The 27,137-nt window shown below is 44.2% G+C and overlaps 1 protein-coding gene across 4 annotated transcripts in view; it reads left to right on the top strand.

Annotated features, from left to right (window-relative positions):
- RPTOR (regulatory associated protein of MTOR complex 1) overlaps positions 1 to 27,137 on the top strand; it is a 258,055-nt gene that overhangs the window by 83,588 nt on the left and 147,330 nt on the right. For all 4 annotated transcript variants that reach the window (XM_090059359.1, XM_090059361.1, XM_090059358.1 and 1 more), the window contains exons 4-5: positions 10,306 to 10,464; positions 19,253 to 19,399. In XM_090059359.1, the coding sequence (XP_089915485.1) occupies positions 10,306 to 10,464; positions 19,253 to 19,399 (306 nt within the window). The remainder of the gene's footprint in view (positions 1 to 10,305; positions 10,465 to 19,252; positions 19,400 to 27,137) is intronic.

The following is a 27,137-nucleotide window of genomic DNA, read 5'->3' as shown; positions in this document are numbered from 1 at the left end:
TCATCCTGGAGTCACCTGTGACTCCAAGATCTCTTTCTGCCTCTGTGGAGCTGAGAAGGTCGTGTCCCCCCCCCCAGCCTGTAGGTATGATGGCAGTTCTTTCTCCCTAGGTGCAGCACCTTGCACTTGTCCTTATTGAATTGCATCCTGTTGCTCTCTGCCCACTTCCCCAACCTGTCTAGGTCAGCCTGGATCTGGTTCCTCCTCTCCAGGGTGTTATATTTTAGACTGAGAAAACCTCAGTCTGACAGGACTTTCTGCCTTCTAAACCTTGCACGTAATATTTAAGATGGAAAATCAAGGAGGGCCAATCCTGAGATCTTGTTATGTCAGGGTTCAAACATTTGCTGTAAACAGTGTTCTCTTGTGTCCAAGGACAGATCAGGCAGGGTTATAGAGATCCATAGGGCAAGAAACCCTCTCCTGGTTGCATACGTGGGGACTGGGCGACTGCGTGGTGCCGCCTTTTTGGATGTCAAACACTGAATTTCAAAATGGGTGCACCTGCACTGTTCAGGGGCCATTGTGAGCAATATCTGGAGCCCTCCTATGTCTTTCACTCTGGGTCTGGGTTGTGTGGTGTAGAGATGTGCTGAGACCATCTAGGATCATGTAGATCACCTCTAGGATGGTGTAGAGATGTGCTGAGACTATTTAGGATGGTGTAGAGGCCATCTAGGATGGTGTAAAGATGTGCTGAGACCATCTAGGATGATTCTTTCAGATCTTTTAGTTGCCTTTTACCCTGTGGCAGTCAGGTGGTCCTGATGCATTTCCAGGGCCAGGTGGGGTGGTTTCAGTTCTGCCATCCAGTGGTGCCTGAGTCTGTTGGTCATCAGTGCCTGCTGGAAAGGCTGCTTATTTTGGACTATGAGCTTAGCAAGGGGACGTTGGGTTTCAGAGCGCTGAGTGGTTTCGGTAGCTGTGTCAAACAAGATTCACGTCTAGTATGTAATGAAATACATTTTGAAATGGTATATGTACCTCAAGCTTATATTACATTGTATGAATCAAAAGTTAATTTAAAATAACCATTAAAGCTGTCCATACAACTTTTTCACTCCTGCCAGTTGCTAATGCTGCTCTAGAAAGCTTCTGAGGCTCTGGGTGCTGTATATATTTATAGGTTTAAATCCATTCATTTCTGCAGTTGCTTGATCCTTCATTTTTCTCATTTTCACTGGCAGTACAGCTTGTGACTGAAGGGGAATGGCAGCTAATACGTTTGCATTTGTAAATTATTTATGTTGGAGGATAAACAGGCCTCTGGTTTCTCAGACAAGAAGGGTCTCTCTTTTGAATGCTGGCCGGCTGGCTATGAATGCCTTTGGCTTGTCATAAGGGCAGGCGCTCTAGCACTCACCGGAAGCACAGGAAAATTAGCTTGTATGTGTGAACTGGGTTGGAGATGAAGTGTGGGTGCCTGAAATGTTGAAATGGTAAATATTCAAGCTTTTATGTAAGATTTCCAATGTTATTAGTAACATTTTTTTTCAAAGGAATTGCCAAATGTATACCATTGAAGAAAGTTGGCTTTGAGATGCTATGTACCTGTGTTTATCAGGTACAAGGAATCAAAACTTGTGACAAAGGTGATATCTTTTACTAGACCAACTAAACTTTTGAAAACAAAAAATTCTTTGTTTGCAAGGTTTGGGGCACAGGCACCCTTCAGGCATTGGAGATTACAAAGATTGCAAAAGTTCTCCTAGGTAGAAATGGTACCAGTGACAGTTTTGGGAACGCTGTGAACTTTTTTTTAAAACAATTTTCCCCTACTGGGAGATGAATTCATCTGAGCTTTCTATAGTGCAAGATTTCATTTCTTAAAAAAATGCACTTAACTCTCATGGTTCTGGAAATGAACTTGGACAGGTTAAAATGAGAGTAGGTCAAATGTAGTGTTTTCTTCCTGAGTCTGAAAGCAGCACAAAACAAGTCTGAAGTGCTCACTCTTGATGGGATATTAACTCTGAGACCGAGAATTGCTGAATTCAATCTCAGTTTGAACTAGGTCAGTATGAAGCATTCTAGAAGGGACAGCAAGTGAGTGCATTTAGTCTGCAGTCCAGAACTGCTTTCCAGGCCTTTTTGGGTGCCAGAGGCCCTAGCTGCCAAACCTTTACTTTCTTCTAGTGACCTCGTCAATGCAGGAATCTGTAAAACACTTAACTAAGAGTTGTGGAGCAACTTAAAATCAACAATACAATGGTATCTTTTTAACAATTTCATTATAATTAATATTTTTAAGCAGTGTAAATAATTGATCGGTATGTGAATTGCAAAATAAATAGCTCAGTATAGAGAATGCATTAATTTTCTTCTCATAGTAGGTGAGCACGCTAGAAGAGAGGGACAGGCTACAACTAGATCTGGACAGGTTACAGAGATAGGCAGATGAGAATAGGATGGGTTTCAATACGGACAAGTGCAAGGTGCTGCACCTGGGGAGGAAGAACCAGCACCATACCTACAGGCTGGAAACTCCCTTCTCATCAGTGCAGAGGCAGAAAAGGATCTTGGAGTCGCTATTGATTCCAATATGAACATGAAACACCAATATGAGGTTGCGGTCAGGAAGGCTTACCGCACTTTGTCATGCATCCACAGATGCATCATGAGCAGGGCTAAGGAGGTGATCCTCCCCTTCTGTGACACTGGTTGGGCCAGCTGGAGTACTGTGTCCAGTTCTGGGTGCCGCACTTCAGGAGGGACATGGACAACATGGAGAAGGTCCAGAGGAGGCCACTGGCATGGTCAGGGGGCAGCAGGGCAGGCCCTACGAGGAGAGGTTAAGGGACCTGAATCTGTTTAGCCTCCACAAGAGAAGGGGATCTGTTGGCCACGTATAAACCTGCCAAGGGAGACGAGCAGGCAATGGGAGAGTCCCTGTTCCCCTGAGCACTACTGGGAGTAACAAGGAATAATGGCCATAAATTGACGGAGAATAGATTCAGGTTGTATATCAGGAGAGTAGATTCAGGCTATAGATTCAGGCTATATATCACAGTCAGGGCTACTAGAAGCTGGAACCAACTTCCAAGGGAAGTGGTGCTTGCTCGTACCCTGAGGGTTTTCAAAAGGAGGCTAGACAGCCGCCTAGCTAGGGTCGTTTGACCCCAGCATCCTTTCCTGCCCATGGCAGGGGGTCGGATTAGATGATTTGCTCAGGTCCCTTCCAACCCGACCAACTATGAAACTATGAAAAAAAATTATTTAAAAGAAATAGTCCTGGCTTTTCCAGGCTCTGGTACTGAAAGGCATGGAATCAAAGAACTTTTCCATAGAAATTAGATGTAGGTTGGCATGGAAAATGCAAAACCTTGTTTAATACTCTGCAGGGTTCTGCATCTCTTATGCTGCTTTAGGGGCTTTGCCTGTCTTGAGCTGCAGCAAACGAAATGCAGAGCTCTAGAATATTTGTTTTTTATGTAGAGTGAGGAAGAGACTGGTTTTCAATTTCTGCTTTAAAATATGTTAGTAGCGCTTATGTCCGCATATAGATTCTGTTTGGTTTTGAAACTTAAACAGCTTCCTGCATTTCAATTTGTTTTTAAATTGAATCTGCAGCTAATCAGTTACAGTAAATAAGACCTGGTCAAATGATGATGTACGGTTATCTCGGTGTGAGACTCTGCATACTGTAGGGTGGCAATATTCCAGAAATAAGCAAAACTTGTAGTTGAGATTGCATGAATAGAAACATCAAGACAGTTCAGATCAGGACTCCCCAAGGTTATTGCTCTTGACAGGAGCTCTTGAGTGAGTCACTAAGGTGATCAGAAAATCAGATTCACACCAGAAAGCCAACTGACATCACCATCAGCAATTTCATGCTTGTCCATCAGCACGCATCAGCCAGGCATTTTGACAGCTCTTAGCCTACAATTGCAGCATCAGCTCCGAGCGACGAATACAGCTGGGTGTCATCTGCAAAGGACCTAGCATCCAGACTGATAACTGTGACAAGAGGCAAAGGCCCCTCTCTAGCCAAGGGCCAAGGAAAACTTCCATCAATCTCTAATGAAAGGCAAGAGAGGCCAGCAATGTCCTGGGTGCTGTAATAATCAGTGGCCCAAAATCAAATAGAAAAATCAAGGAGACACACGCCCCCCCCCCCCCCCCCGAGACGATACGAATCGATTTGATTAAGCTATGTATCTAAATCTATCTATATAAATAGATTTCTCTCTTTATAGATATATATATATATATATATATATATATATATATATATAGATATATATATATATATATATATATATATATATATATATAGATAGATAGATAGATATATCTGTATCTATCTCTGTCTCTATATCTCCCCATCATCTGAGGAGACACTGCAGAACTAAAGCCTAAAAGAAGCTTTTCAGATAATTGTTTACAGCTTAGGGGTGGGTGGCCATATTGTCTCACAGTGCTTGAAAGTATGTAGTGGGGACAGTCGTGTGATGGAAAAGAACTGGTTAAGAAAGGATTAATAAGAGAGGAAAGGAAAATGCTGCATGGAGAGATGAGAAATCATTGTTCTCGGCAGTCCCTCAATACAAGGATGAGAAATACACAGTTAGAAACGGATTAACAGTAAATATCTTTAACAGGACAGAAGGATGTTTGCAAACAGAACGATGAATTCAAAAAAGAATGGGTCTTCTTCCCACTGTCAGAAGTGGTGGGAACATGCTGGAATCAGTGAATGCTCCTAGACACAAGGTTAATTTGGATGTCAGCCTTGTTAGAAGATTGAATGTATTATTTTAGAGCTGGTCAACATGGGCGGATTGTTCCAGTACCTGGCAGGAAGGACAGCTCATGGGTTAGTGTGTAATGACGCAGTTCTGTCTACTTAATCTTAACAAAACCAAAGGCATTATGATTTTGTACATCCAGTGCCCCTGACAAATCTTTTGGAGAAGAAGACAATGGCTGGAGATTTGTCAGCTGCAAGCTCGAGAGAACGGTGCAGCAAGTGTGCTGGCCCGAGTGTGGAACAAGCCATGCTGTTCTGATTCTCTGAGCCATGAACACTTAAAAATGGGAAGGGCTGGATGCAGAAGCAAGTGGGCTGCACACCTTAATGAATCCAAATTACTTTCCAAAGAACAACTGCAGTCTTTGACTGACTTGCATCCTGATCTACCTAAAGTCCTTAGCAGTGGATACAGAGATGATGAGGGTAAAGCACCTGAGATGCCTATATCCAGTAGATTTCATCTTTAGATCCTCATCATCTCCATCTCATTTAAAGGGAAGCTCTTGAGACATTTTGAAGCCACCTGGCATTAGCTTTTGTGCATTTTGTTGAAGTAGACCTTGTACAGACTGTTCTGCATCTTCATACTGGACCTAGACATACCAGTGATGCCTCAGTGGCACCTTTCTTTCCAGCATTGACACTTCTGTGCTTGTGCCATGAGTGTCCTTGCATGGTATCATTTGTGATATGTAGCTTTGAATTTACTCAGTGGCCTGAATCTCTTTCAGTTCCCACCCAGCAATAACTAATTGTCCAAAGTCTCCTAAGCATTTGTATAGGTCCTATCACTGACATTGTTTTAAAAGATGTAAACAGATATTTAGGTCATGAAACTCATTCTCAGGAGTGTTCTCTTGTGATCTAGGATTCTCCAAAGTCAGCTTTTACTTGCATAGAAACGAAGATCTGCTATGAAATAATTCAGCTATCACTGGCTAACTTAAACAGGAGCCACATTTCAGTCTCTCTGGCTTTCTACTGGAGTTGGAAAGTCTGTTTTCTAGGAGAGAACAATAAGGTTATAGGCAGCAGACTCAAGATGACAGAAATAAGGACATCTTTGTTTTTATTAAGAAGGTGTCACAGTGCAGGAGGACATTCCTTGGAAAGGAAAGAAATGATCTAGTTGGTCTAGTAAAAGATACCACCTCTTCCATGAGTTCTGTTTCCTTTTGAAAGGAAATGAAACTTGGAGGCTCAGTCTCACAAGGTGAGTGCCAGTTTTTTTGGTCTGGAGGGCCATGCTGATTCCCTGCTAGTACAGCGTGCTACCTGTCAATACCTCATGCCTGTGGGTTATGTTAGAGGGCTAACTTTGGCAATCTAGCATCAGGTTAAAATAACCACTGGTGCAAAACCCAAGTGGGTGTTTTTACTGCGCGCTCCTTCCTTCCCCACCTTCCTACCAATGTTTCTGTTGTGGTTCTTGTGGAGAGGGGAAGAATGCACCCACCTGCTTGTGAAACAGTAAAAAAAACCTCTGATTTTTCCACATAGTTCGTAGGATCATAGAAAATGAGGGTGGGGAGGGATCTCAGGAGGTCACATCTAGTCCAACCCCCTGCTCAAGGTGGGCCAGCCCCAGCTCCATCATCCCAGCCAAACTGCTGAGTTCTTGCTGTTTGGATTCTCTTCCATGCCACTGACAAAGACCTTGGAGATGTGGCTTGGTGGGTCTCAACTTTCGAGGACTCGAGGCACTCCTCACTGGACTCGAGGCTAGCCTCTATAACTTCTGTGAATTAAGCAGCACCCAATTTCAAAACCGAATGTCTGGATTCCAGTACTTGCATCCCCACGGAGGGGCAAGGCGGTGGGAGTGGGGGACCACCAGGCAGGGAAAAGTCGGCATTTGCATTTCTCTCAGCACCCCCCAAAGGACTGTGGCACCCACGCTGAGAACCCCTGATTTAGTAAAAGCAAGTGGCGAGCTAGCTATTTCCCCGTCTTGGGCAAAGCTCGTTGAGACGTTGGTGATAGTGAGCAGCTGAATGCTGCTGAGCAGGCTGATGGCTAACAGCCCTTGGCTGACAGGTCGGCGTTTATCAGCTCATTTCCAGGCTCTGCTTTCCTCCCCTCGCTTTCTTCTGCAGTCCTGTGTGTATAAATGTGGAAATGGTATGTTTACCCCTCAGATCTGTAGATCTGCAGGCTTTTGTTTTAAAGTATGCATTCACCTCCATTAATTTTGACTGGTATTTAATATTTATGCTAAAAGGACGTGAGGGGTATTCCAATGAGTTCTTCCTTCAGGGAAAAAGGTGGGAATTGAAGAATTACCCAACACTCGAGGGCTCTGCTTATGGTGTCTTCCAAAGGTGCCAGCAGGAAGTTATTTAAGATGCACATTTTGCAAATCAGCACCTTCCTGTGAGAGGGGAAGGGGCAGGGGGAGGGATAGGGAGCAAGGAGAAAACTCTGCTTAGATTCGAGTCCTCTTGTCTCTGCCTCCTGAGAAGCTCCCCAAGAGCATGGGAGGGAAACCCCTCAGCTTCCCTTCTTTAGCCTCTTTTCTCCACCAACTTGTCATGCCCTCTTAAACCTGTCTGGAGGAGGTGATGAGGCACCCTTTTGGAGTAGTGGCTGGAAATGTTGCGTGCTGACTGAGTACTGCACAAAGCTGAGCCTTGAGTTCTTTTTAACTTTTTACTGTTGTGCTTAGAGGTGCAAAAAGTGACTTAAAACATTCTGCCGAGAGATGTCGGGCCCACTTACAGTACCTAAAAAAGATTTGGGCGTCTGCAGAGTGCCGAAGTGCTCAGAGTGTGCAGTGCAATGTGGACCGTTTTTTCTTGTGCGTGTTCGAAATCGTTCCATTCATCTGTTCAGTTCTCCTTCGTTGCAGCACAGCCGCTTCCTTCCCGCAGGCCACTGGAAGTGTAGCTCTTCCTCTGTGGACTCAGGAGTGAGGGGGACAGACTTCCCATTCAAAGGGCAATTAGAAGTATTTTTTGTCACCCAGCTTTGCTTCAGCAATGCACCTTTGAGCTTCAGAAGGACACTAACTTCCACTTTGAGATCTTGAGCGCCTTTGCTTGGGCTTTATGGCACAAGCATCTCTCTGGTTTTAAACAATTGTGCGGTGGTGAGGATTTGTTGGATTAAAATCATGATTATTTCTACCATTGCTCAGCATTGAGCAAGCATGCTGTTGAAGCACTGGTGTTTTTGTCCCTGCAGACATGCTCTGCCCTGGACTTGCCTGCTCTAGGGTTTGCACCTTTCTAACGTTTTGTAGGTAGGGATGAGATGTGGTGTCCAGAGTCAGAGCTCTGCAGATCTTCAGGCTCTCATTCTCTGAGAGGAAAGGGAAAGCAGCTGCTCGTCTGGGTCGGCTTGCCCCCCTTGTGACAACATTGTGTGAACATTGGACTCCCAGGGTGCAGTGCGTGGTTTTGGGTGCATGCTTTTCTCTCTGGAACGGGACCATCAGAAAGCAGAGACTCCTCGGTGCAATGTGTTCAACATGCTGCTTGTTGGATGCCAGACTGTGGAATACAATTGTAAATGTTAAGAGCTTGAATAAAGGTAATGATAAAGCCTTCGCAGATATAGCTCCTTCAGTAACCCTGGAGCGCCTGGAATACGGAGTAAGCTGATTGCTGACCGTTAGCAGGCCAGCTCCATCGGTCCCTTCACTGTGGCCTGCATTTCAAATTGCCCAGTGGTGAATAAAATAGCCAGGCCTGGATGACCGTGCCAGCCGTTCTGTTCTCTGTTCAGCAAGCTCTTTTCACCTGTCTCAATTACTGCTGGCCACGATGTTGCCTTTAGAGGCACCATACCATAATTTAGCAGTTTTCTGATGTTGTCCCACAGTGAACACTAGAAAGGGGGTGAAGGAGAAAGACCAGTTTTGGAGATGCACTAACATTTTTAACTCTGCAGAGCTGTTGATATTAATGAGCGATGGTGATGTGGAAACCCACAGTCTATTACAGAAATCGTATGTATGTTCTGTTTTGACTGATTTATTGCCACAGTTCACCTATTTTTGTGACCCCTGCCAGGAGCTCACTTTTCCCTACAAACCCATTTAAATCTCGGACTATCTTTTTCCTCCAATTGCTGCAGTGGTAGGCTTGGTCTCTCTTCCCTCCAGCTCCACCCTGGTACTTGTGTGTTATACTTAGCTATTTTGCAGAGGGAAAATGGCTTTGTTGCATCTCTGGAGGTTTCTCAGTGTGAAAGTTATGCTCTGTGCATGGCATACGGCCATGCAGAGAATGCACGAGGGGGTTGTGAAGTGTAAAGGTTTTTATCACGTGTTTTAAGATACCTGCATTACTGTCTGCATTGCTCACAAGTGGCAACTCTAAGACCAGCAGGATCCAGCAGGAGCAAAGGGAGTGAAGAAAAAGGCAGTTTGATTGCTTCTATGTCCCTGTTCAATTCTGCCTCCTTGCACCTCACTGTGGTTTCCTTTTCTTCCCAACCTTAAGGCAGCGCTGCCCGTGGGGCCAAGTGCGATGCCAGCGAGGGAGAAAGGAGAAGCTCCCTTCGCTGTCGAGGGTGTCCTCAAATATCAGCACTTTCTGCTTGCACTGAGCACCCCGGGGTGGCCATCCTGGGACATGAGAAGCTTGTGTGGGGCACGTGGCAGATCAGGGGGGCAACAGGCAGCAAAGCAGATAGGGCAGGGAGCAGAAAGCAGAGCAGCAGATCAGGCAGGGAGCTTGAAACGGAGCAGAAGCCTGAGCAGGGGAAGGGAACAAGAGTGGTATTCGGGGAGGGTGGAGGCTAATTTGTGGCACGCCTGCCAAAAAAGTTGGCCCTCACGACTTTAGCCCATTACTCCCACTTGTCTCCCCTGAGCCTTGTGTCCCAAACCAGTCAGGGGGTTGTTACAGGCTCGTTCCTGCAATCCAGCATTTGTGACACCAGGAAGAAACGTGGCAGGAGCTGTAGGTCTGAGCTGAAAAATGTTTGAGATCAGTTGTTTTAGTCTTTACTAATTTCATTGGGGCTATTTTTATGTCCTTTAGTAGAAAGAGAGAGAGATGTCCTCCACATCTCAGAGGGGAGGACAGTTTATTAGAAAAAAAATTAAAAATTAGCTTAATTAGCTCTTTTGGAATATTGGATACCTTGGGGTGACTCAGGTCTGGAAGCAAAAGCTGCGTGTCACCTTTCAGATGGTGGAAAGCTTCAGTGGCTACTCCTCAAGGGTTTCAGACTATCTGACCTTAAATTTGTCAGTATTGTGGGAGTGAACATTGTCCAGTCTGAGCTTCAGGCAATGTAATTTAAGTCGGGGGGAGTTGTGCAATGGGAAAAAGGAGAAAACTGTTTTGTGGCAGACTGGTATTTTAAAAAAAAAAAGAGTATACATGTTTGAAACTGCTGAGACACTTGGGAAGTTAGAAGTAAGCCCTGGACACGCATGCACGGGGCAGGTGGTAGTCAGGGAGAGTTTATCAGGATGTGTCATGAGTGTGCCTGTATGTACTTGTACTGCAGACAGGTGTGCATACAACATGCTGCGCTGCGTCTCAAACACATATGTGCGTACAATTAAGCTGCTCATTTGCTTCTTTTCTGTGCAGGCCCGGTACAAGCAGAGCCTTGATCCCACTGTGGACGAAGTTAAGAAACTGTGTACATCCCTCCGTAGAAACGCCAAGGAAGAGAGGGTCCTTTTCCACTACAATGGGCACGGGGTGCCCAGGCCAACGGTGAATGGGGAGATCTGGGTCTTCAACAAGGTGCGTCATCTAGACACAGTTAAAAGCCAGTAGGTGAATACTTATCCCTGCAAAATGGAATCTCTTGGTGCTTATGAGGGAACAAGTGAATTTTCAGGATTTAAAATGGCCTCATGTATATTTGTTCCCAAACCTGATTTCTGTGCTGTTTCTTTGTTGACCTTTTGAAGTTTTCTGCTAGAGCAAACATCTTATCCCTCTGCCCAGAAGGGCTAGACGCATCTTCTTCCTGGTCCTCAGTCATGCTGCTCCTGAAATGATTAGAGGGATCATTACAGAACAATGAAAGGTGCTATTTCTGAGTGACTTTTTCCTTTCAGTTTAGCACACCAGCTCCCGTCAGGCGCAGCACTAAGGATGGAGCTCTCCTCTCAGGCTTGGCTTCACTGCCTTGTGTTACAGGCTCCACTGTAAACCTCTCGAAGTGGAGTTTACATGTGAATAGGCACTTTTTATGCCGTGACAGTATAATACATGAGGAAAAACAAAAGAATGTTTTCAACTCCCACTTTAAATGGATCAAGAATTGTGGTGCCTGTGGGTACAATATAGTGGGCATCTCTTGTCTTCCAGGCTTTTGTCACACTTACTTAATACAGTAAGACAGGCGCAACTGGGCATTTTCATTGCTTCTGCATCACCTACTAATACAGAAGTGTTTTCCCCAGTTACAGTGGACTTTATAGCTCTGACCAATTATGTAAGGAAATATACTTTGTGTCTCTCAATAATGCATTTAGCACCTATGCCAAGTGAATGCTAGAGAAGAGGGTCTTATTCCAATATTTATTTGCAGGCTTGCTGCAGTTGCAGTTGAGATTTCTTGCCAGCAGCTGGAAGCAGCATCTGACTCTTGGAGAACTTGCACCCATTATTATACAATTTGCTTCTGTTTTGTTTTTTGGGTTTTACTGAGCCAAGAACTGAAGTGCAGTTTTGTTTCTCACATTTGCTCTACGTTATTTCGACAGTTGGAGAAGAATTCAATCGTGATTGTAAAACAGTGTGGGGGGAAGTGTGGGGAAGAAGGTGTAGGAAAACAGCATTTGATTCCAGTGTGTGTACATTGGAGGATTGATTAGCATTCAGCCCACCATTTTAATGACTCATTTTAAAGCTGGATTTGGTGTTTAAGAACAAATAACAGTGACCTTCTTCTTACTTAACAGCCAGTGGGTAATAAATAAGACAGAAATAACACTGGGCAAAATGTGTTACACATGCAAGAGAAGGAAATTATGGCTCAATGAAGTTTGTGTATTGTGCCAAATGCATTATTAAGAACTTGTTGGGCATATGCCAATGTGCTTGCAGTATCAGCTGGTGTATTCTGATGAGGACGCCACTGGCGATTAGGAGGAGAGGCCTCTTCTGATTTATGGCCCAGACTATGTAGAAAAAATTGACCTGTATTTAAAAAAAAAGAAAAGAAAGAAGAAAGGTTAGGGGATTGAAAATTGATAGCATTTTCTCTGTATGTTACCAAATACTGTCTCCTTCATCAAAGGGAAGAGATCTAGATGACTTGACTTATCCAGAGAAAGATTTTAGAAAAATACAATACAAATGGGGAAAATAGCATTTTTTTAGAGATAAGATCTAAAACCATGAGTTTTAGGACCTGGTAAAAGCTAATAAAGCTTAATCATAGAGGACTGTAGAGTAGTACGGCTGATCCCTTTGGGCTGATGATGTTTAATTCTGTCTGTCAGGCTTGAAATGGGCCCCTGCCATAGAAACCCTTGTGAAATTCCTAAAATTCACATTATAATGCTGCTTGCCTTTGCCAAATGATGCATGAAAATGACTCTCTTATAATGGCTATGTGGCCAAAGTTGTGGGGTATTTATTGAATCCAGCCAAGGGTCCAAAGGATAAAAGAAAATTACGTAATTTGATGACCCTCTCCAAATGTTCGCATGTGCCAGCACTTTCAGTCTCCGTATTGACTTTTTCCTCCCTTAAAACGAAGCTGCTGCTCTGAGTCTGGTGGCTTGGTGGCTTCTCCCACCGCATTGGTTCCTCTCTGTTTTGTACGAGGCACCATACGCGTGAGCAGCCTTTTGGCTTTCCAGACAGCCCAGGTTTTGTGGGACACGCATGGGCTTATGCTTGCCTATTCCTGCAGCCGCCAGAGAACGTTGCGTTGGGCTGCATGAACAACTCGGTAGTGGCTCACGGTAGTGTTGCTCTGGTATGTGTCGAGCAGGCAGCCAGGACCTCCATTTCTGCTCTCCTGCTGGATCAATGGGGAAGGAGCAGATGGGAGCTGCAGGAAGGAGGTGATGGCAGCAACAAGGGGAGAGACCCCAAAGCGAGAGGGCTGTGTACTGACTTCAGGTTTTTTCCCCAGCTCTGCATCATTTCTGCACACCCAACCCACACACACCAGACAGGTCCCAGGTGCCCCCTCCACCAGCTCCCCCAAAATGCGAACCCTGGCTTCCTTTTTTCTGAAAACCCCACAAACCACGCTGGTGCCGGACCATTCTTGTCCTGAGTTCCCCTGCCGCTGAGCGTGATCCCATTTGATTTATTTTGTTCTGCGTATCCCTAGGTACCACCACAAATCCAGCTCGTTAGGTACCTCATTCTGCACCCTCACAGTTGCCAAGTCCTGTACAGCTTTCTTTTCCTTCTGCTACAGGCAGGCTGTACGTTCTTAAACTGTTTCAAAGACCATGTGTGTAAAATAAGGGCCGGAGGGCCTCATGGGGTGGTGCTTTCTGTTACCACAGGGGAGGCTGATCCTGGTGTTGTACTGCAGAGGCTGTTACAGCCCGTGAGTGCTTTTGGATGGAAAGACTCTGTGTTTTGAGGATGACACCTTGCAGGAAGCTTGTTGGAGCGGTCCAGTCTTCCCCTTTTGCCAAGATTAGTGATCATCACGAGGCCTGAAGGTTAGGGAATGCAGGGAGGAGGAGATACGAGGGAAACGCTGGGGGACCCTGGAGAATGGAAAGTTAGAAAATCACCCATGGAGAGGGAGATGGGCCTCATAAACGTGCCACTTGGTTCTGTCAGCCTTGACTTTTAGGCTTTGATTGCATTCTCCATCTCCCCTTGTCACCTTTCAGGTTTCTTATCTTTTTCTTTCGTGAGTTATCGCTTGCTAGATTTCGGTATGATTCTGTATAATGAACTGATGCTTCCCAGAGCATGCTTTTTTTGGGTGGAAAAATATATCATTTGCTCCTAGTCTTCAGGTGTCATAGGAAGGCAGCAATTGCTTAGTTGACAGCTGGGAACGTTAACTTGGAAGGTATACACAGAGTAAGGAAGCAAGAGTGTATTGCTCTGAAACATTTCCCCTTCTGCAGCAAAGATAATTTGAGAGCTCAAAAATATTTTAGGAGGCCACCACATGAAGTGGCAAAGATGCAGAGACTGCAACGAAGGCCTTATTGTGGTGATGGAGAATGGCCATCCAAAAATGTATGGCTAATAATTATCCCATAAACTTAAAATGAGATGTTTTGAAAGTGCCCGAGTGATCTGCCCACACCACAACTGATCCTGCAGCAAGGTCTAGGCTCTGGATTTCGAAGGGAAATATCAGCCTTGTGTGCTAAATTATTCAGTCTTATTCTGAAAAATAAGATCTCCCAGTGGTTCACTTATGCAGTTGATTGAAATCCAGTTGGTACAATCACTGGCAGTGGGACTGACAGACCGTTGTATGTCCCCGGGATGCCTTTGACTAGCGCTGTTCCAATTCTGCCCTTTATTTTTGCCTGTAGAATTGCAGCTCTCTGCCAGAGACTCACAAATTATCTCCTTGTCCTTCAGGAGACCACTAAATTTGCAGTGGCTCTATGTGACTCCAAGAACTCTTCATTTTATGGGACGGCTATATTTATAAGAGATTAAGCATTATATATATTCTGATATGTAGATTAAAGGATAAAAGCTTCAGGAAGTATTATTTCAGACTGATTCACTTCAGCCAGAAAGCCAAATCTCAGTTGCTTTGTTTTGTTAAACAGAGTTCAAATCCCCTGGGGAATCCGCCTGAACCCGGAGAAGGCAGCACAATTCGGAGAAGACACTTAAACAGCTAATTGTTAAATTAACTTGATTTTCAAAAACAAGCCTGCCTCCCCCCATACACACATTCCTCCGGTTTAATTTTTCATAGCTCTTGTTATGTTGTGCTTGCCATGGGATAAATGCCTTTGTGGTTAGCTTAATCTTTCAGGGCTGACTTATGAAGCCAGCCTAGTTTTTTGATGCTTAATCTAGCTTGACAGATAAAGAGGATAGTAATAAATAAATAATCTGAAACCCATCTTTGTTCATCTTTTCTTCTGAATGGAAACCTCGTTTTCTCTCTGCACTTACTAGGAAAAGAAGACAATTATGCTTAGTCCCTCTTTCCTCAGTGCCCTTGGCTAGGGTGTTTGGGAGCATCTGGAAGGTGTCTTCTCTCTCACCGTGGCTTTCCCTAGGATTGCTTCCTCCAGAAAAATGTTTTGGCTCCCTAACTTTGCAGGAGGAAGCAGAGCCTTTGTAGGAACATCTGTAAATATTTCCAATTGTGGTAGTTTTTATTTTGCCGCAGCACAACAGTTCACTGCAGCATGATAAAATGTTGTGTGCTCCTCCAGGCCAGCCCTTGAAGGCTTTGCAGTGCTTTTTATTTTGTTTTGCAGCTTCATAAACACAGTGTCCCCTAATCAGGGAGTTGGGGAGATAATGACATGCCTGGAAATACCTGGGGATGAGCTCCCATAAGATGCCCCTACAAGACTCCTTTCCTGATTTTAACTGAGTGATCCAGGAGGCTGTAAAATCTAAGTAGAAAAGGAACCTTCTGGAGAAGCATTTTGGGCTTGATAAGATCTAATCTTCCAACAGTCTCATCTCTGATATGGAGTGGGAAGAGGAATTGCACCACACTGGAAGGAAAATTATTTGTGAGAATTTTAGTTTATTTTTGGTTTGGTTGCTTTTACCTTTTTTTAAACTGACACATGGGAAGCATTCACAGGCAGAAGCTAGCGTTATGTAACTGAGCCCTTTGGTAGCACACGAAGCATATGCAGCTCCCCGAGCAGTAATGCACACATTCATCATTCCTGACTTGGCTTCAAGCCTCCAAGAAAACTGGTGTTGGTTTTTAAAAACATGTTTTTGCATTGATCACTGTTTAATTACTTCTAAATCTTTTCTAAAGTAACTATACTGTGGGATCCTGAATAGCGTTCAGTGGTGTAATATAGTTTACTGAAGGCTTGATGGGAACTGGAGTGCTGGATGCTTAATATAAGGGGGGGCAGGACGGAGATCTGTCTGTTTAAGCTGCTTACTGCTTTCTGTTGGAAAAGTTGCTTGTGACCTGTGAGAAGATCAAGCCCTTCCCCATGTGCAGCAGAGGTTAGCAAAGTGCCTTTCTTGTCCCATGGTTCAGGGGTGTTGGTTATAGCCATGTTGGTTTAAGGACATATGCAGAAAAGGGTCTTCCTGATATCTTCTATCAGACCAACTAAATAGTTGGAAATACGTTCTTTGCAAGCTTTCAGACACAAGCACCCATCACTTATTCCATCCCGGAGAGCACGCAAACACCAGCAGACTCTCCCTTTGCCTGAGGAAAGGGTGTTTGTGCCCACAAGCTTGCAAAGAACAATTTTCCCAACTATTTAGTTGGTCTAATAAAAGATATATCCCATTTTCCTAAAGAACCTTGTCTTTCTTGTTCCATTAAATTGTGTTCAGGTCTTGCTGAGAGGAAACTTTTGCTAATTGCCATTTCCCTTCTCTTGGGTATGTTCCTCAGGAAACTTTTGGTGGTCTGCCAAAAACACTAAACATGAATCTTTTAAAACTCCGGACTAATGCTCTCCCTGTAGCAGCACTGGCAGGCACTTTACTGAGAGTGCTTGAAATCAGCTGTGGTGAAGTGGGGAGAGCTGTCCTGCCCTTTCTCTATGCACCCCGCGAGCCCTGGCTCAGCTTGAAATATTGGGCATTCGGCTGAGTTGTGAGCAGAAGTTGCAGTTGTGGCTTCTGGCCACTGGAGTCCACTGTGGCTCATTGCTTTAGGCCAGCTGGCTGCACGCCTGCCGCTCCCGCAGTAGGTGCAAGATCCATGAAGAGCTGTCCACAGCCCAGCTCAGCTGCAGAAATCGGCCTGCCCTTGGAGTCTCCCCGTCTAAACCCTAAGCAGGTGCCCTCTAGGCAGCGCCAGTCCTGACTTCATGTCACCACTAATGCACAAGTTGGTGGTGCCAGCTGGGCAGCAGTTGGCATGTCAGCCAGTCTGGACTTGCGTGCCTGCTGTGCACCATGGCTGGACACTCCTCTGCAGCCCTCATTTCTCCACCGTCATACCTGCACCATGTTGTAACCCTGGTCGCTCCTTGGTGGAGGGTTAATTGACAGCTTGCTGGAATCGGTGGTCATGGGCAAAGTGTTCGTACATCTGCATACTGTGTCACATAGAGCTGTGCAAAACTTGGCAGCTGTTTGGATTTGGCACGTGGCCACAACTGCCCATTTCCACCCCCACATGCTCTTAGGGGTTCTCATCAGTTCATAGGTAGGGGAGGGAGGAAGGGACCTGGGTTGTCATCTATTCAGTTCTCCCCTGGATCTGATCTAATTATTCAAGGGTTCATTTCCTCATTGGAGAACATTGCATAAAGCACAGACTCCCCAAGACTTATGGGGAGGAGGAGGAGTGGACCACGTTTTTACTGACTTGTTTGACCTCACAGTTTCCCTTGTTGCCAGCTGGTGTGGTTAGTCCTTTGGCTCAAGAGTTAAACATTTCTTTTGTAGGGGTGAAGATTCAGGGTTCACATTGATATGTGAGGTAGAAGTTGTTGAATGTAACACAATTGGTTTTACCTTTTTCCTTTAAAGAAAATAAATTCCAGGTGATTCTATACAAAAACCTGTTAACAAGAACGTGCTTAAGTTAAGTCAAGTAGGATTGTTAGATGTCCAGTTCCCTGTGCAATCCCAACTCTTCCTCTTGTCCATTTGCATTATGATCTCATCTCAAATTATATTATCTCATAGTTGTTTTCAAGAGGTCCCCTGCCCCTTTCAGTATGCAGGATGAATCAACTGGGAGGAGAGCTCGATCTCAGTCTGGCATTTTCTCATGTTTACCCGATTTTGCCACATAACTTACTTTTAACAGTTTGCCTGTGGCAATGATTCTCACCCAGGGTGCTGAGATCCTTTCAGGGGTGCCACACAGTGTTAGCAATGCTTGGCTTGCAAACATGATTCACAAGATAGGTCCAAATATTTCAAATAGAAATGCATAGCTGTGGTCTTGCTGAGTTCTTTGCAACAGGAAAACTGCTCTGTTATTTTTCTGTCTTCAAAAAATGAGTGAAAATGAAGAGCTGGCATTTTCTGAAGGGTCCTGTGAGTCTGTCCAGGGGTGCTTGAAGTCTAAAAAGTTTGAGAGCCACTGGCCTAGGGAATGGTTTTGTGAAGATGCAGTAGACCTTAGCTTAGACCGCAACCATATTTCAGTAGAAGCCTTCATACTTAGAAAACTAGTTTTGTCTGAAAATTTTCACATTTATTTTGAAGATAAAGAAGAGCATCTGCAAAGTCTGAAGAACATCCTTCAAAAGGTTTTAGAGATATTAATAACTTTGGGGATTTTTAAAATTACTTTTAACATTTTTGTCTCATTGAATCTCATAAATGGTTTATGATCACTTCAAACTTTACATATGGATAAATGTCCTTGAAAATTTGAGCACCGGACAAGTTAACTTATTTTTTGCGATGGGTATTTTAAATCTCACTGAATTTAAATGGGAATTATGGACCCAACAGTCATTCCTTTGCTGTTCAGGATTGTTTTTTGCTGTGGATTTCAGGGCAGCAGGATTGTATGCTATATGTGTGTAAGAGCATGTTGCCCTCTGGCTGCAGTTTGGTAAGAACATGTAAGTTTTCCTATAGGCAGTAGTTAATATCTGTCCTAGGCTGAAGTGGTAGAGACTAGTGGGATTTTTAGAAGTGAAGGATCAAGCTTCATTCTCAGTTCTTCCAACTCTCTTTTATACGGAGAGGGCATCGCCTCTTTGGTTCAGGTTGCAATGGCTGTGCTGTTAGAAGGTTGAGTTCTGATCCTCCTTGTCACTCAAATGCTTTCAATTTTTAATGAAAAAGACCAAACACGTTACATTTGTAGAAAGTGAATTTGTGGCAGCGGTGTTTAGTTTGAGCCAGGCTTTGTGGTGTTTAGCTTTAATTATTGTAAAAGTTGATCAAAAGATGTTTTAAAGGCTGCAGTAAACCCATGTAAGGTCACATTAAGCTAACATAAGGAGTGGGTGCTGATGGTCAATCTAGCCTTAAATAGCTATATTGTTATATAGACCATTTCTGGTAAAAGTTATTTGACGTTAAATTAAATTTAAGACCAACCTGTTTCCAAAGTTGAAGCTTTTATAAGTTGTTGCCTGTGCCTCTGGTATCAATATGGCAGATGCTGAAGTTGATCTGGCATTTAATAGTCCATATTTAAGACCCTTAGCATAGTTCAAAGCAGCTTTTAGCAGGCTTTAGAATAAGTATTCGCACTAACTTTTAGTAAGGCAGATGGAGCTGTGATAAAATCTCTTTGTGCATTTATGCTTTTGTGTGGAATATGTGGTCGCCCTGTATAATGATGAGTAGAAAAACAGGCCAGCTTTCCTTGTGCAGTTCCCAAATGCCTGTCATGTATTTCAGTGCATCAAAAGCACAGCTTCTACTGTCAGTTCTCCTTCTCTGCATATGTCTGATCTGTGTTTTTTGTTTCCTCTTACAGAACTATACTCAGTATATTCCACTATCCATATATGACCTGCAGACTTGGATGGGCAGTCCTTCTATTTTCGTCTATGACTGCTCCAATGCTGGCCTTATTGTCAAGTCATTCAAGCAATTTGCACTACAGAGGGAGCAAGAGTTGGAGGTGAGACCTTCATGAATTGCAGAGATTTTCTTGGGCCCACTTCTGCCTCTGCTGGGTTTCCAAGATCCTGGGTTTTCTGAAATCCCTGCTATGCTTTTGGATCCTGTTTCCTATCAACTTACAGGGAAGCAGGTTTGAGGCCCCTACAAGACTCCTGGCTGAGAAAATAAATGTTTAGAAAATGGAGTGAAAAAGCAAACTGATTTGGAAATAGTCTTGCCACCCCCATCCAGTCTTCCTGGCGCAGTATGCCATTCCCATTATAGTTAGAGAATCATTTTTAATGCAAGTACTAATTAAGTGATAACGTTAATAGAATCAGTTTGTACCCTAATAGTCTTTACTGCTGAGATAAATGCTAAGGTGAAGCAGACCCATTTATTTTAGATGCAGTAGACTGGTATCTGGGTACAAGTTTAGATGCTGTCAGTGTTTCTGGCTGTTGTATTAAACACACACATGTTAAACTAAACGATTTAAAACTGGTACACCAAGGAATTGTGGTTGGTGGTTTCCATTTCACTGCATACAAACATGCAGGAGTTTGTTTCTAATGAAAAGCCGCCTTTCACTGCCAGTTGTATTAGCATTACATTTACTGGAGTAGTAAATATGATGCTCTAAAGAGGATGCTTTCATTTTGTGCCATGGTACAGCACCTGTGAGGAACTGGATTGTGTTTGAAGGAAGGAGTCTGACTGGATCATTCCTTTAGGCATTAGCTCATCCAGAAAGCACAGGTTTAACAGATTAGTTTCTTTAATTTTCATAGCACAAAGTCATTTAAATCATTTTTTAACTTCCAGCAAGAGTCAGATGACTTGGGCACAGTACCTTGGCTTTTATTGCAATATATGGCTAACTTCAATTTTTTTTCATTGAAACCATATGCTGAACTTTGTGGGGACTTTCTCGCAGGTGGCAAAGTCTTGTCCCCACTCCGTCCCCCTCAATTTCTCTGGGCAAAGCCCAGTCTGATACAACAGCTTAACGTTTGAGAGAGGCATTTTGGGTTCTTTCATCATCCCATCTTTTTACAAGCAGTAGCAACTCTGGTCATGGCACCAGTGTTTGTAAGTTCTTAGCCAAAGAAGAGCATGACGCTGAAACCTGCAGAGACGTGTGGCGGTGGGACAAATGGCTGGTTTTTATGGTGCCCTTCCCTGACTTGTAATTTGTTTACTGTGCTCCTTAGACCTCCCTTCCCTCTCTGTGCATGACTCAGTCTGTCATGTTCCTCGTTTTCTTCTTCTGTCTGTAGATTTGATCCTGTTGGGTTTTCTATTTTTTTTTCTCATTCCCTTCTCTCCCTAGAGTCTGGACTTGAGCAGATTTAGGAAGGTGCCTTGCTGCCTTCCTTTTTCCTGCTTTCCCTCTTTGTTGGTTTAGCCCCCTTTTCCCCTGCATTTCCCACCCCCCCATTCTCTTTTCTTGTGTGCCAACTGGGCCCTCAAGTGACTTGAGGATATTCCAAGAATAAGCTACTACATGCTGTAGCACTTGGCTGCACTCTTCTGTTTAACAGAGATAGTGTGGTCAGTGTGCACAGCAGGGAAAGGCAGTGCAATGGTGGGATTTGAGAGTCAGAGGAATTGCTGCTGTGCAGGAACGTGCCATACAACAGCACCATTGCAGCACAGACGGGTAGGTGGGCCAAGGACCAGGTCCCTCAGGCCTCTAGTGAAACTGGAACAAAAGTCCAGGGCAAGTAGCAAGGGCCTGGGCACACACTGGCTCATCCTGAGTATTTGCTCATCACACACAAGTTAACAAGGTAGGTGCTTGGGAAAAAATTAGTCTTTGCTATCTCCCAAAAAAGGACACACAAGTTAACAAGGTAGGTGCTTGGGAAAAAATTAGTCTTTGCTATCTCCCAAAAAAGGACAGTCCCTCTGATTTTTCTGGTATTTTCATTGCCAAAAACTTGTAAGTCCAAGCAGCACAAGCATTGTTGGTGTTAGTCTACTTTTTATAGTGTAGGGTGGAAGTTGTCTGCTTATGAAAACACTTAGTTTTCCAGGTTTCAAGTCCAGTGTTCCTCCCTTGCTATCTAAGATTTGAGTAGATGCTGTATATTGCTGAGGACTAGTTCGCTAAGGGAACTGTTAAATTTTATTCAAAGTGCTCGGCCCAGAAGACTTTCATACATTCTGTTTAGCAAACTACAATGCCTGCAGTTTCTTATGCATTAAATCTTAGTTCTCAATGCAGAAGATAAAGTAAAAATTAAACTAAAGGCTATTTCAGGTGGCAAATCAGCAACAATGTAAAATTACACCGTATGTTTTATAATTAGCTTGGATTTTTATCTTGATGCTTTTCTTTTTAATTAAGATCCTGTGTTATTCCATTAAGTTTAGTGTTTTTGGCTATTGTTCAGATGGTCGGTTGCATAAATAGCGGATATTAAAGGCACAAAATCTGGTTGCAGTTAATATCTCAGAACATTTGTTTATTTCAGAAAATGTTGTTTCCTCTTTAGAGCAGTGACGGGTCCAATAAATTGAGGACTGAAAAACTGAACTGCTCACATTTGTTGCCTATGAAAACCTATGTATGCATGTGCCTGAAGAAAAACCTGACCTGCTATATCATCAACTCCTGAAATATTCTGATTTGCAATAGTAAGGGATTAGGGGATGGTAGTTATTTTTATGTTTCTTGGTGCAGATGTTTTTCGCTGACCTTCACTGAGATTGTCCAAGGATTTCAGAGAGATCCAATTGTTTATGTGTATTTATTTATATGCAAAAATGTTTAAGTAACCCAGAGCTACTTAGATATTTCCATTGTGCTTGTCCTGGCTTCTGTGTGCTCGTTATTGTTACCTTTTTCTCCCCATACCTCTCTTCAATTTTCTTATCTTCCAACCCCACTTATTGGATCATATCCTAAGTTAAATTCAGTTTGGGAAGGGAAGTCTCATGCAGAGTCCCCTTGCAGTCAGTGAGATGTATTCATCAGCCTTGGCCTGTGGGATTCTCAGAACAGGCTGTGTCACTTGGTGCATTTGTACAGATCCCAGGCTTTTGTGGCTCTGATCCTGAGTGGGGTCTCTGCGCAGAACAGAGATATGCATATTACATGCAGAAAACACATGAAAAGAACATGATTAGAGTTGCAGTCGAGCATTCAAAATCAAGAAATGCTAGAGTTAAGGTTGTCTATGTAACCTTGATGTAGTGTTCTTCTGCATATGTCTTGTTATACAGCCTTTTACTCACACAATGACACCTTGTCTGCAGCCATCCCCAGTTCTCCCCCTTCTTCCACCCACCCTCCCTTTCGTCTCCCTCCCCTTTTGTGCCTTTGTACAGCACATTCTGGAATAACCTTCAGTTCTAGTCTCCCTCTCCCATAGTCCTTGTCCCAGCCTCCTATTCAACTCCTGAGCAAACAGCAGCTAATCAGCTTTTGATTTTTTTAGGTGCCAGAAACAGATGTTGAAGTTCCATTTGAGATGCTTTATTCTTGAACCTCTTGTTTATTCTTGAACCTCTTGGCCAAGAGTTACACGTGTGAGCTCAGGAAGCAATATGTGCTGTTGTGGTGGATGCGTTTTTTTTGCTGCCTCTGGAAGAATTGCCATAACGCTGCACCTCCTCTCTTACCACATAGGAGATGTGGAGATAATCACTGAGTTGGTCAGGAAATGAATGGAAGATATTTACAGTGAACCCAAATGGTTGTCGCTGCACGTTAAGTGTTTGCAGTTTTCATTTTGTAGAGAATGTTGCCGTATATGAAGAGTTAAGAAGTTCAATGTGAATTCGGAAAATTTAAATACAAAAATGAAATAAATGCTCTGACCGGCCTTCTCTTCTGGGGGGAAAAGTAGGACGGTGAAGGAAAAAAACTGCAAGTAAAAAAGTTATTATGCAATGAACCTTAAATGGGTAACGGAGTGTGCTGAGATGCTTTACATATTGGATGACTCTCTTGGGGCTATTGGAATCCTGTAGCTATGTGTACATGTTTACGAGTTAAACAGTTCTCTTCAGTGAACTTGTCATAATCCACCCAAAGTCCCCTTGCAAGCTTGCAGAAATGCAGAGCAGAGAGGATTGCATTTATAGTAATTTTTTATGGAATCAAAGAAAATTCAGGTTGGAAGGGACCTCAGGCGGTCACATAGAGTCCAACCCCCTGCTCAAAGGAGGACCAGCCCCAGCTTCATCATCCCAGCCAGGGCTTTGTCTACCCAGGTCTTGAAAACCTCCAAGGATGGAGATGCCACCACCTCTCTGGGTAACCTGGTCCAGTGCTTCACCACCCTCCTGGTGAGAGTTTTTCCCGCTGTCTAACCTTAACTTACCTTGCTGCAGCTTGAGCCCATTGCTCCTTGTTCTGTCCCCTGCCCCCACTGAGAACAGTCCAGCTCCATCCCCTTTGCAACCCCCCTGCAGGGAGTTGAAAACTTTTGTTAGATTCCCCCTCAGTCTTCTCTTCTCCAGACTAAATCAGCCCAGTTCCCTCAGCCTCTCCTCACAAGTCATGTCCTCTAGCCCCTGACCATTTTCATTGCCTTCCATGGGACTCTGTCCAATTTACCCACATCCTTTCTGTAGTGGGGGGCCCAAAATTGGACACAGGACTCCAGATATGGCCTCAACAGTGTCAAAGAGGAGAAGAATCACTGCCCTGGATCTGCTGGCAATGCTTCTTCCAATGCAGCCCAGGAGGCTGTTGGCTTTCATGGCAACAAAGGCATGCTGCTGGCTCCTGTTCAGCTTCTTGTCCCCTGTTGCCCCCAGGTCCTTTTCTGCAGAGCTGCTGCCCAGCCTGTCATCCCCAGCCTGCACCGGTGAATGGGATTGTTCCCTCCTAAGCGCAGGACTTTGCACTTGTGCTTGTTGAACCTCATGAGATTTCTTTTGGCCCAATCCTCCAATTTTTCTAGGTCTCTCTGAATCCTAGCCCTACCCTCCAGTCTGTCTACTACTCCCCCCAAGTTAGTGTCATTTTTAGACTTGCTGAGGGTGCACGGCATCCCATCTTCCAGGTCTGTGATGAAGGTATTGAACAAAACTAGCCCCAGGACCAACCCCTGGGGCACTCCATTGAATATCAGCTGCCATCTAGAAATTAAGCCATTGATAACTCTCCTTTGAACCTGACAATCTAGCCAGTTTTCTGTCTGCATTCCAGTCCGCTCATCCAGCCTGTACTTCCTTAGCTTGAATGCAAGAATGTTGTGGGACACTGTACCAGAAGTTTTGCTAAAGTCAAGGTATGTCCCATCCACTGCTCTTCCCATATCCACAGAGCCAGTCATCTCATCATAGATGGCCGTGAGGTTGGTGAGATGTGACTTGCCCTTAGTGAATTCATGCTGAATGTTCCTGATCACCTGCTTTGTGATCCCAGTTTGTCTGTCTTCACGATTTTAGTTAGTTAAAGTTCTGTGTTAAGCATTTTGTCTGCCTCCTCCTACCAAGCAGTACTTAACTCAGGTGTTCAAAATCCAGAGTTAGATCTCTCAAGCCTTCCTGCCTTCCCATTCGATTTGTAGTTTGTCCAGAGACTCAATCTTATGTCCTAGTTTGAAATGTGATTGGCAGCACCTAAGAGTGTGTTCTGTCGTGGTTGAGTTTTAACTCTATTTTAAGGCCACCAGCATATAAGCCACAGGTACCTCTGGCCTCAAAGCAGGAGCTCATGGCATCATTAGCTATGTTTTCTTAGTCACTTGGGGCATTTTGCTGGGCAGCTGCCCAGGCATCCTGTAATGCCAAGAGAGTCTCCATTTCCTGCTTCCATCTGTCTTCCAGAATTTCTCCTTTGGTCTCACAGAGGCAATGTATAATACAACAGACCATTAATAGGTATGAAAGTGGTGATACCCCTCCAGCCTTTTTGCAAGATGTGACCATTTCCTTTTCAGTCTTCCAAAAGCACACTCCACGGATAATCCAAGACAACTCAGAATAAAGTCAGACTAGAATAAAGTCTTTCCTCTTGGCTGAGCATCCAGTGGTCAGTGACCTAAGACAGAAGTGCAGACAGAAGATGATTAGAGGCTACAAGAAATTAAGACTCTCAACATTCAAGAAATGCTTGGATGCTTAACTTGCTGGGATCCCTTGACCCTAGCTGACTTCCTGCCCTGGGGCAGGGGGCTGGACTCGATGATCTTTGAGGTCCCTTCCAGCTCTAACATTTGTGAAATCTATGACAGTAACAATGCCCATGGTATTATGAGGAGCGAACACGGTCTTGGTCATTTTAGCCAAGGCCTAAGTTTCTAAACATCCCGGCATCATGGGGCTCCCCTGAATACTGCACAGGAATACAGCTGAGTCTTCCATTGTCATCAGTTAGCCTTGCTACATGATGGAGACTTACCCTTTCCTGTTAATCAAGGATTTATCCAGGTGCGGGGGCAAAGAATAGTCAGTCAAGTGGGTGATCTTGGAGACAGGAGTAATAGTAACGGGCTGAAAAGTAGTGCCTCTGAGGACTAGTGATAAGAATTTCTGCTAGAAGATGCTTAAAAATTGAGCATCCTGCACTACATTACTATTTTGGTTGTATCATTCCTTGAACACAAAGCTCATTCCTTTTTCTCGGCATGAAGCTTAAAGTTTGTCTCATTTCTTCAGTGACTGAGCCCCAGAATAAATGAGGATTTGTGTGTGGAGCTGAGGGAAGGGATCTGGAGACAACTGCGTAATAGATACTTCCCCTGAATTGTGTGTGGTGCATTGTTGCGTTTCAGAGGCCCCTCCCCAGTAACATGGCAGGGTAACCCAAGCATAACATGTGGGCACCAGAAATGACTTTGCAGAAAGAAAAGAGCAGCAAGTCAGACCCCGAAGTGAGGGAAGAGACAGACTGAGGAGAACATGAAGTCTGAGTGCAAAGACGTGCTTATGTGAAGAGCTACGTCGATGCATGGGATAGAAGAAAGTAGACATATTCCAGAAGGAAGAAATGCTTCCAAGTACCAGGAGTGGAAAGATCTTTTGTCTTAAATCCCAGTGGAAACACGGCAGTTAAGGGGAAATGTTTCCTGAGGACAGCTGTTCCCGAGGGACATAAGGAGCAAGGGCAGTCACCGCAGTTCAGAGTGTGCTGAAAACACTGAATCCAGCTCAGCTATAACTGCCTTTTTGAGGCGCTGTGGTGGGAGAGAGACAGACATCGTTCCTTTATAGCTTCCTCTTTCAACCAACTAGAATACAAGCGTTTGAGTTTGTAATGTCTCTTTATTTTCAAGATCTTACTGTTTTTCAAAGCATTGAGGTAGATACTAGCAGTGTAACTCCTTCAAGCAAAAACAATCCCCAGTTATCTGCTCATCACTGGCTTGTGCGTCATCATGATGTTAGCCCCTTTCTTGTTTAGAGAAGCATGGCTAAAGGACACTGGGATTCTTGACTATCTTCCAAGAGGGTCTTGGGATTTTTTTTTTTCCACCTGGCTGAGCAGTTAGGACCTTGGTTTAGCAACTCATCTGAAAGGCGGCCCAAATAAAAACTTTCTCCTAAACGACCTCTACCTGACTCAAGAAGTCTATGGGCCAATGAGAGGCAAAGCGCTGCTCGACCTGGTACTGGCTACTGGGGATGACCTAATCGGCGACCTAGTGATCAATGGGAAGCTGGGTGACAGCGACCACGAGCTGATCACCTTCAGCATCTGCTGTAAAGCTGGCAAGTCAGTCAGTAACACGGAAGTCCTTGACTTCAGGAAGGCCGACTTTGATAAGCTCAGAAGGCTGGTCAGTGAGGCCCTA

Source organism: Crocodylus siamensis, chromosome 8 (genome assembly GCF_052110815.1).
Source record: "Crocodylus siamensis isolate JL-2025a chromosome 8, ASM5211081v1, whole genome shotgun sequence".
In the NCBI taxonomy this organism is placed as follows: Eukaryota; Metazoa; Chordata; order Crocodylia; family Crocodylidae; genus Crocodylus; species Crocodylus siamensis.
This window is presented reverse-complemented; position numbering and strand designations above follow the sequence as displayed.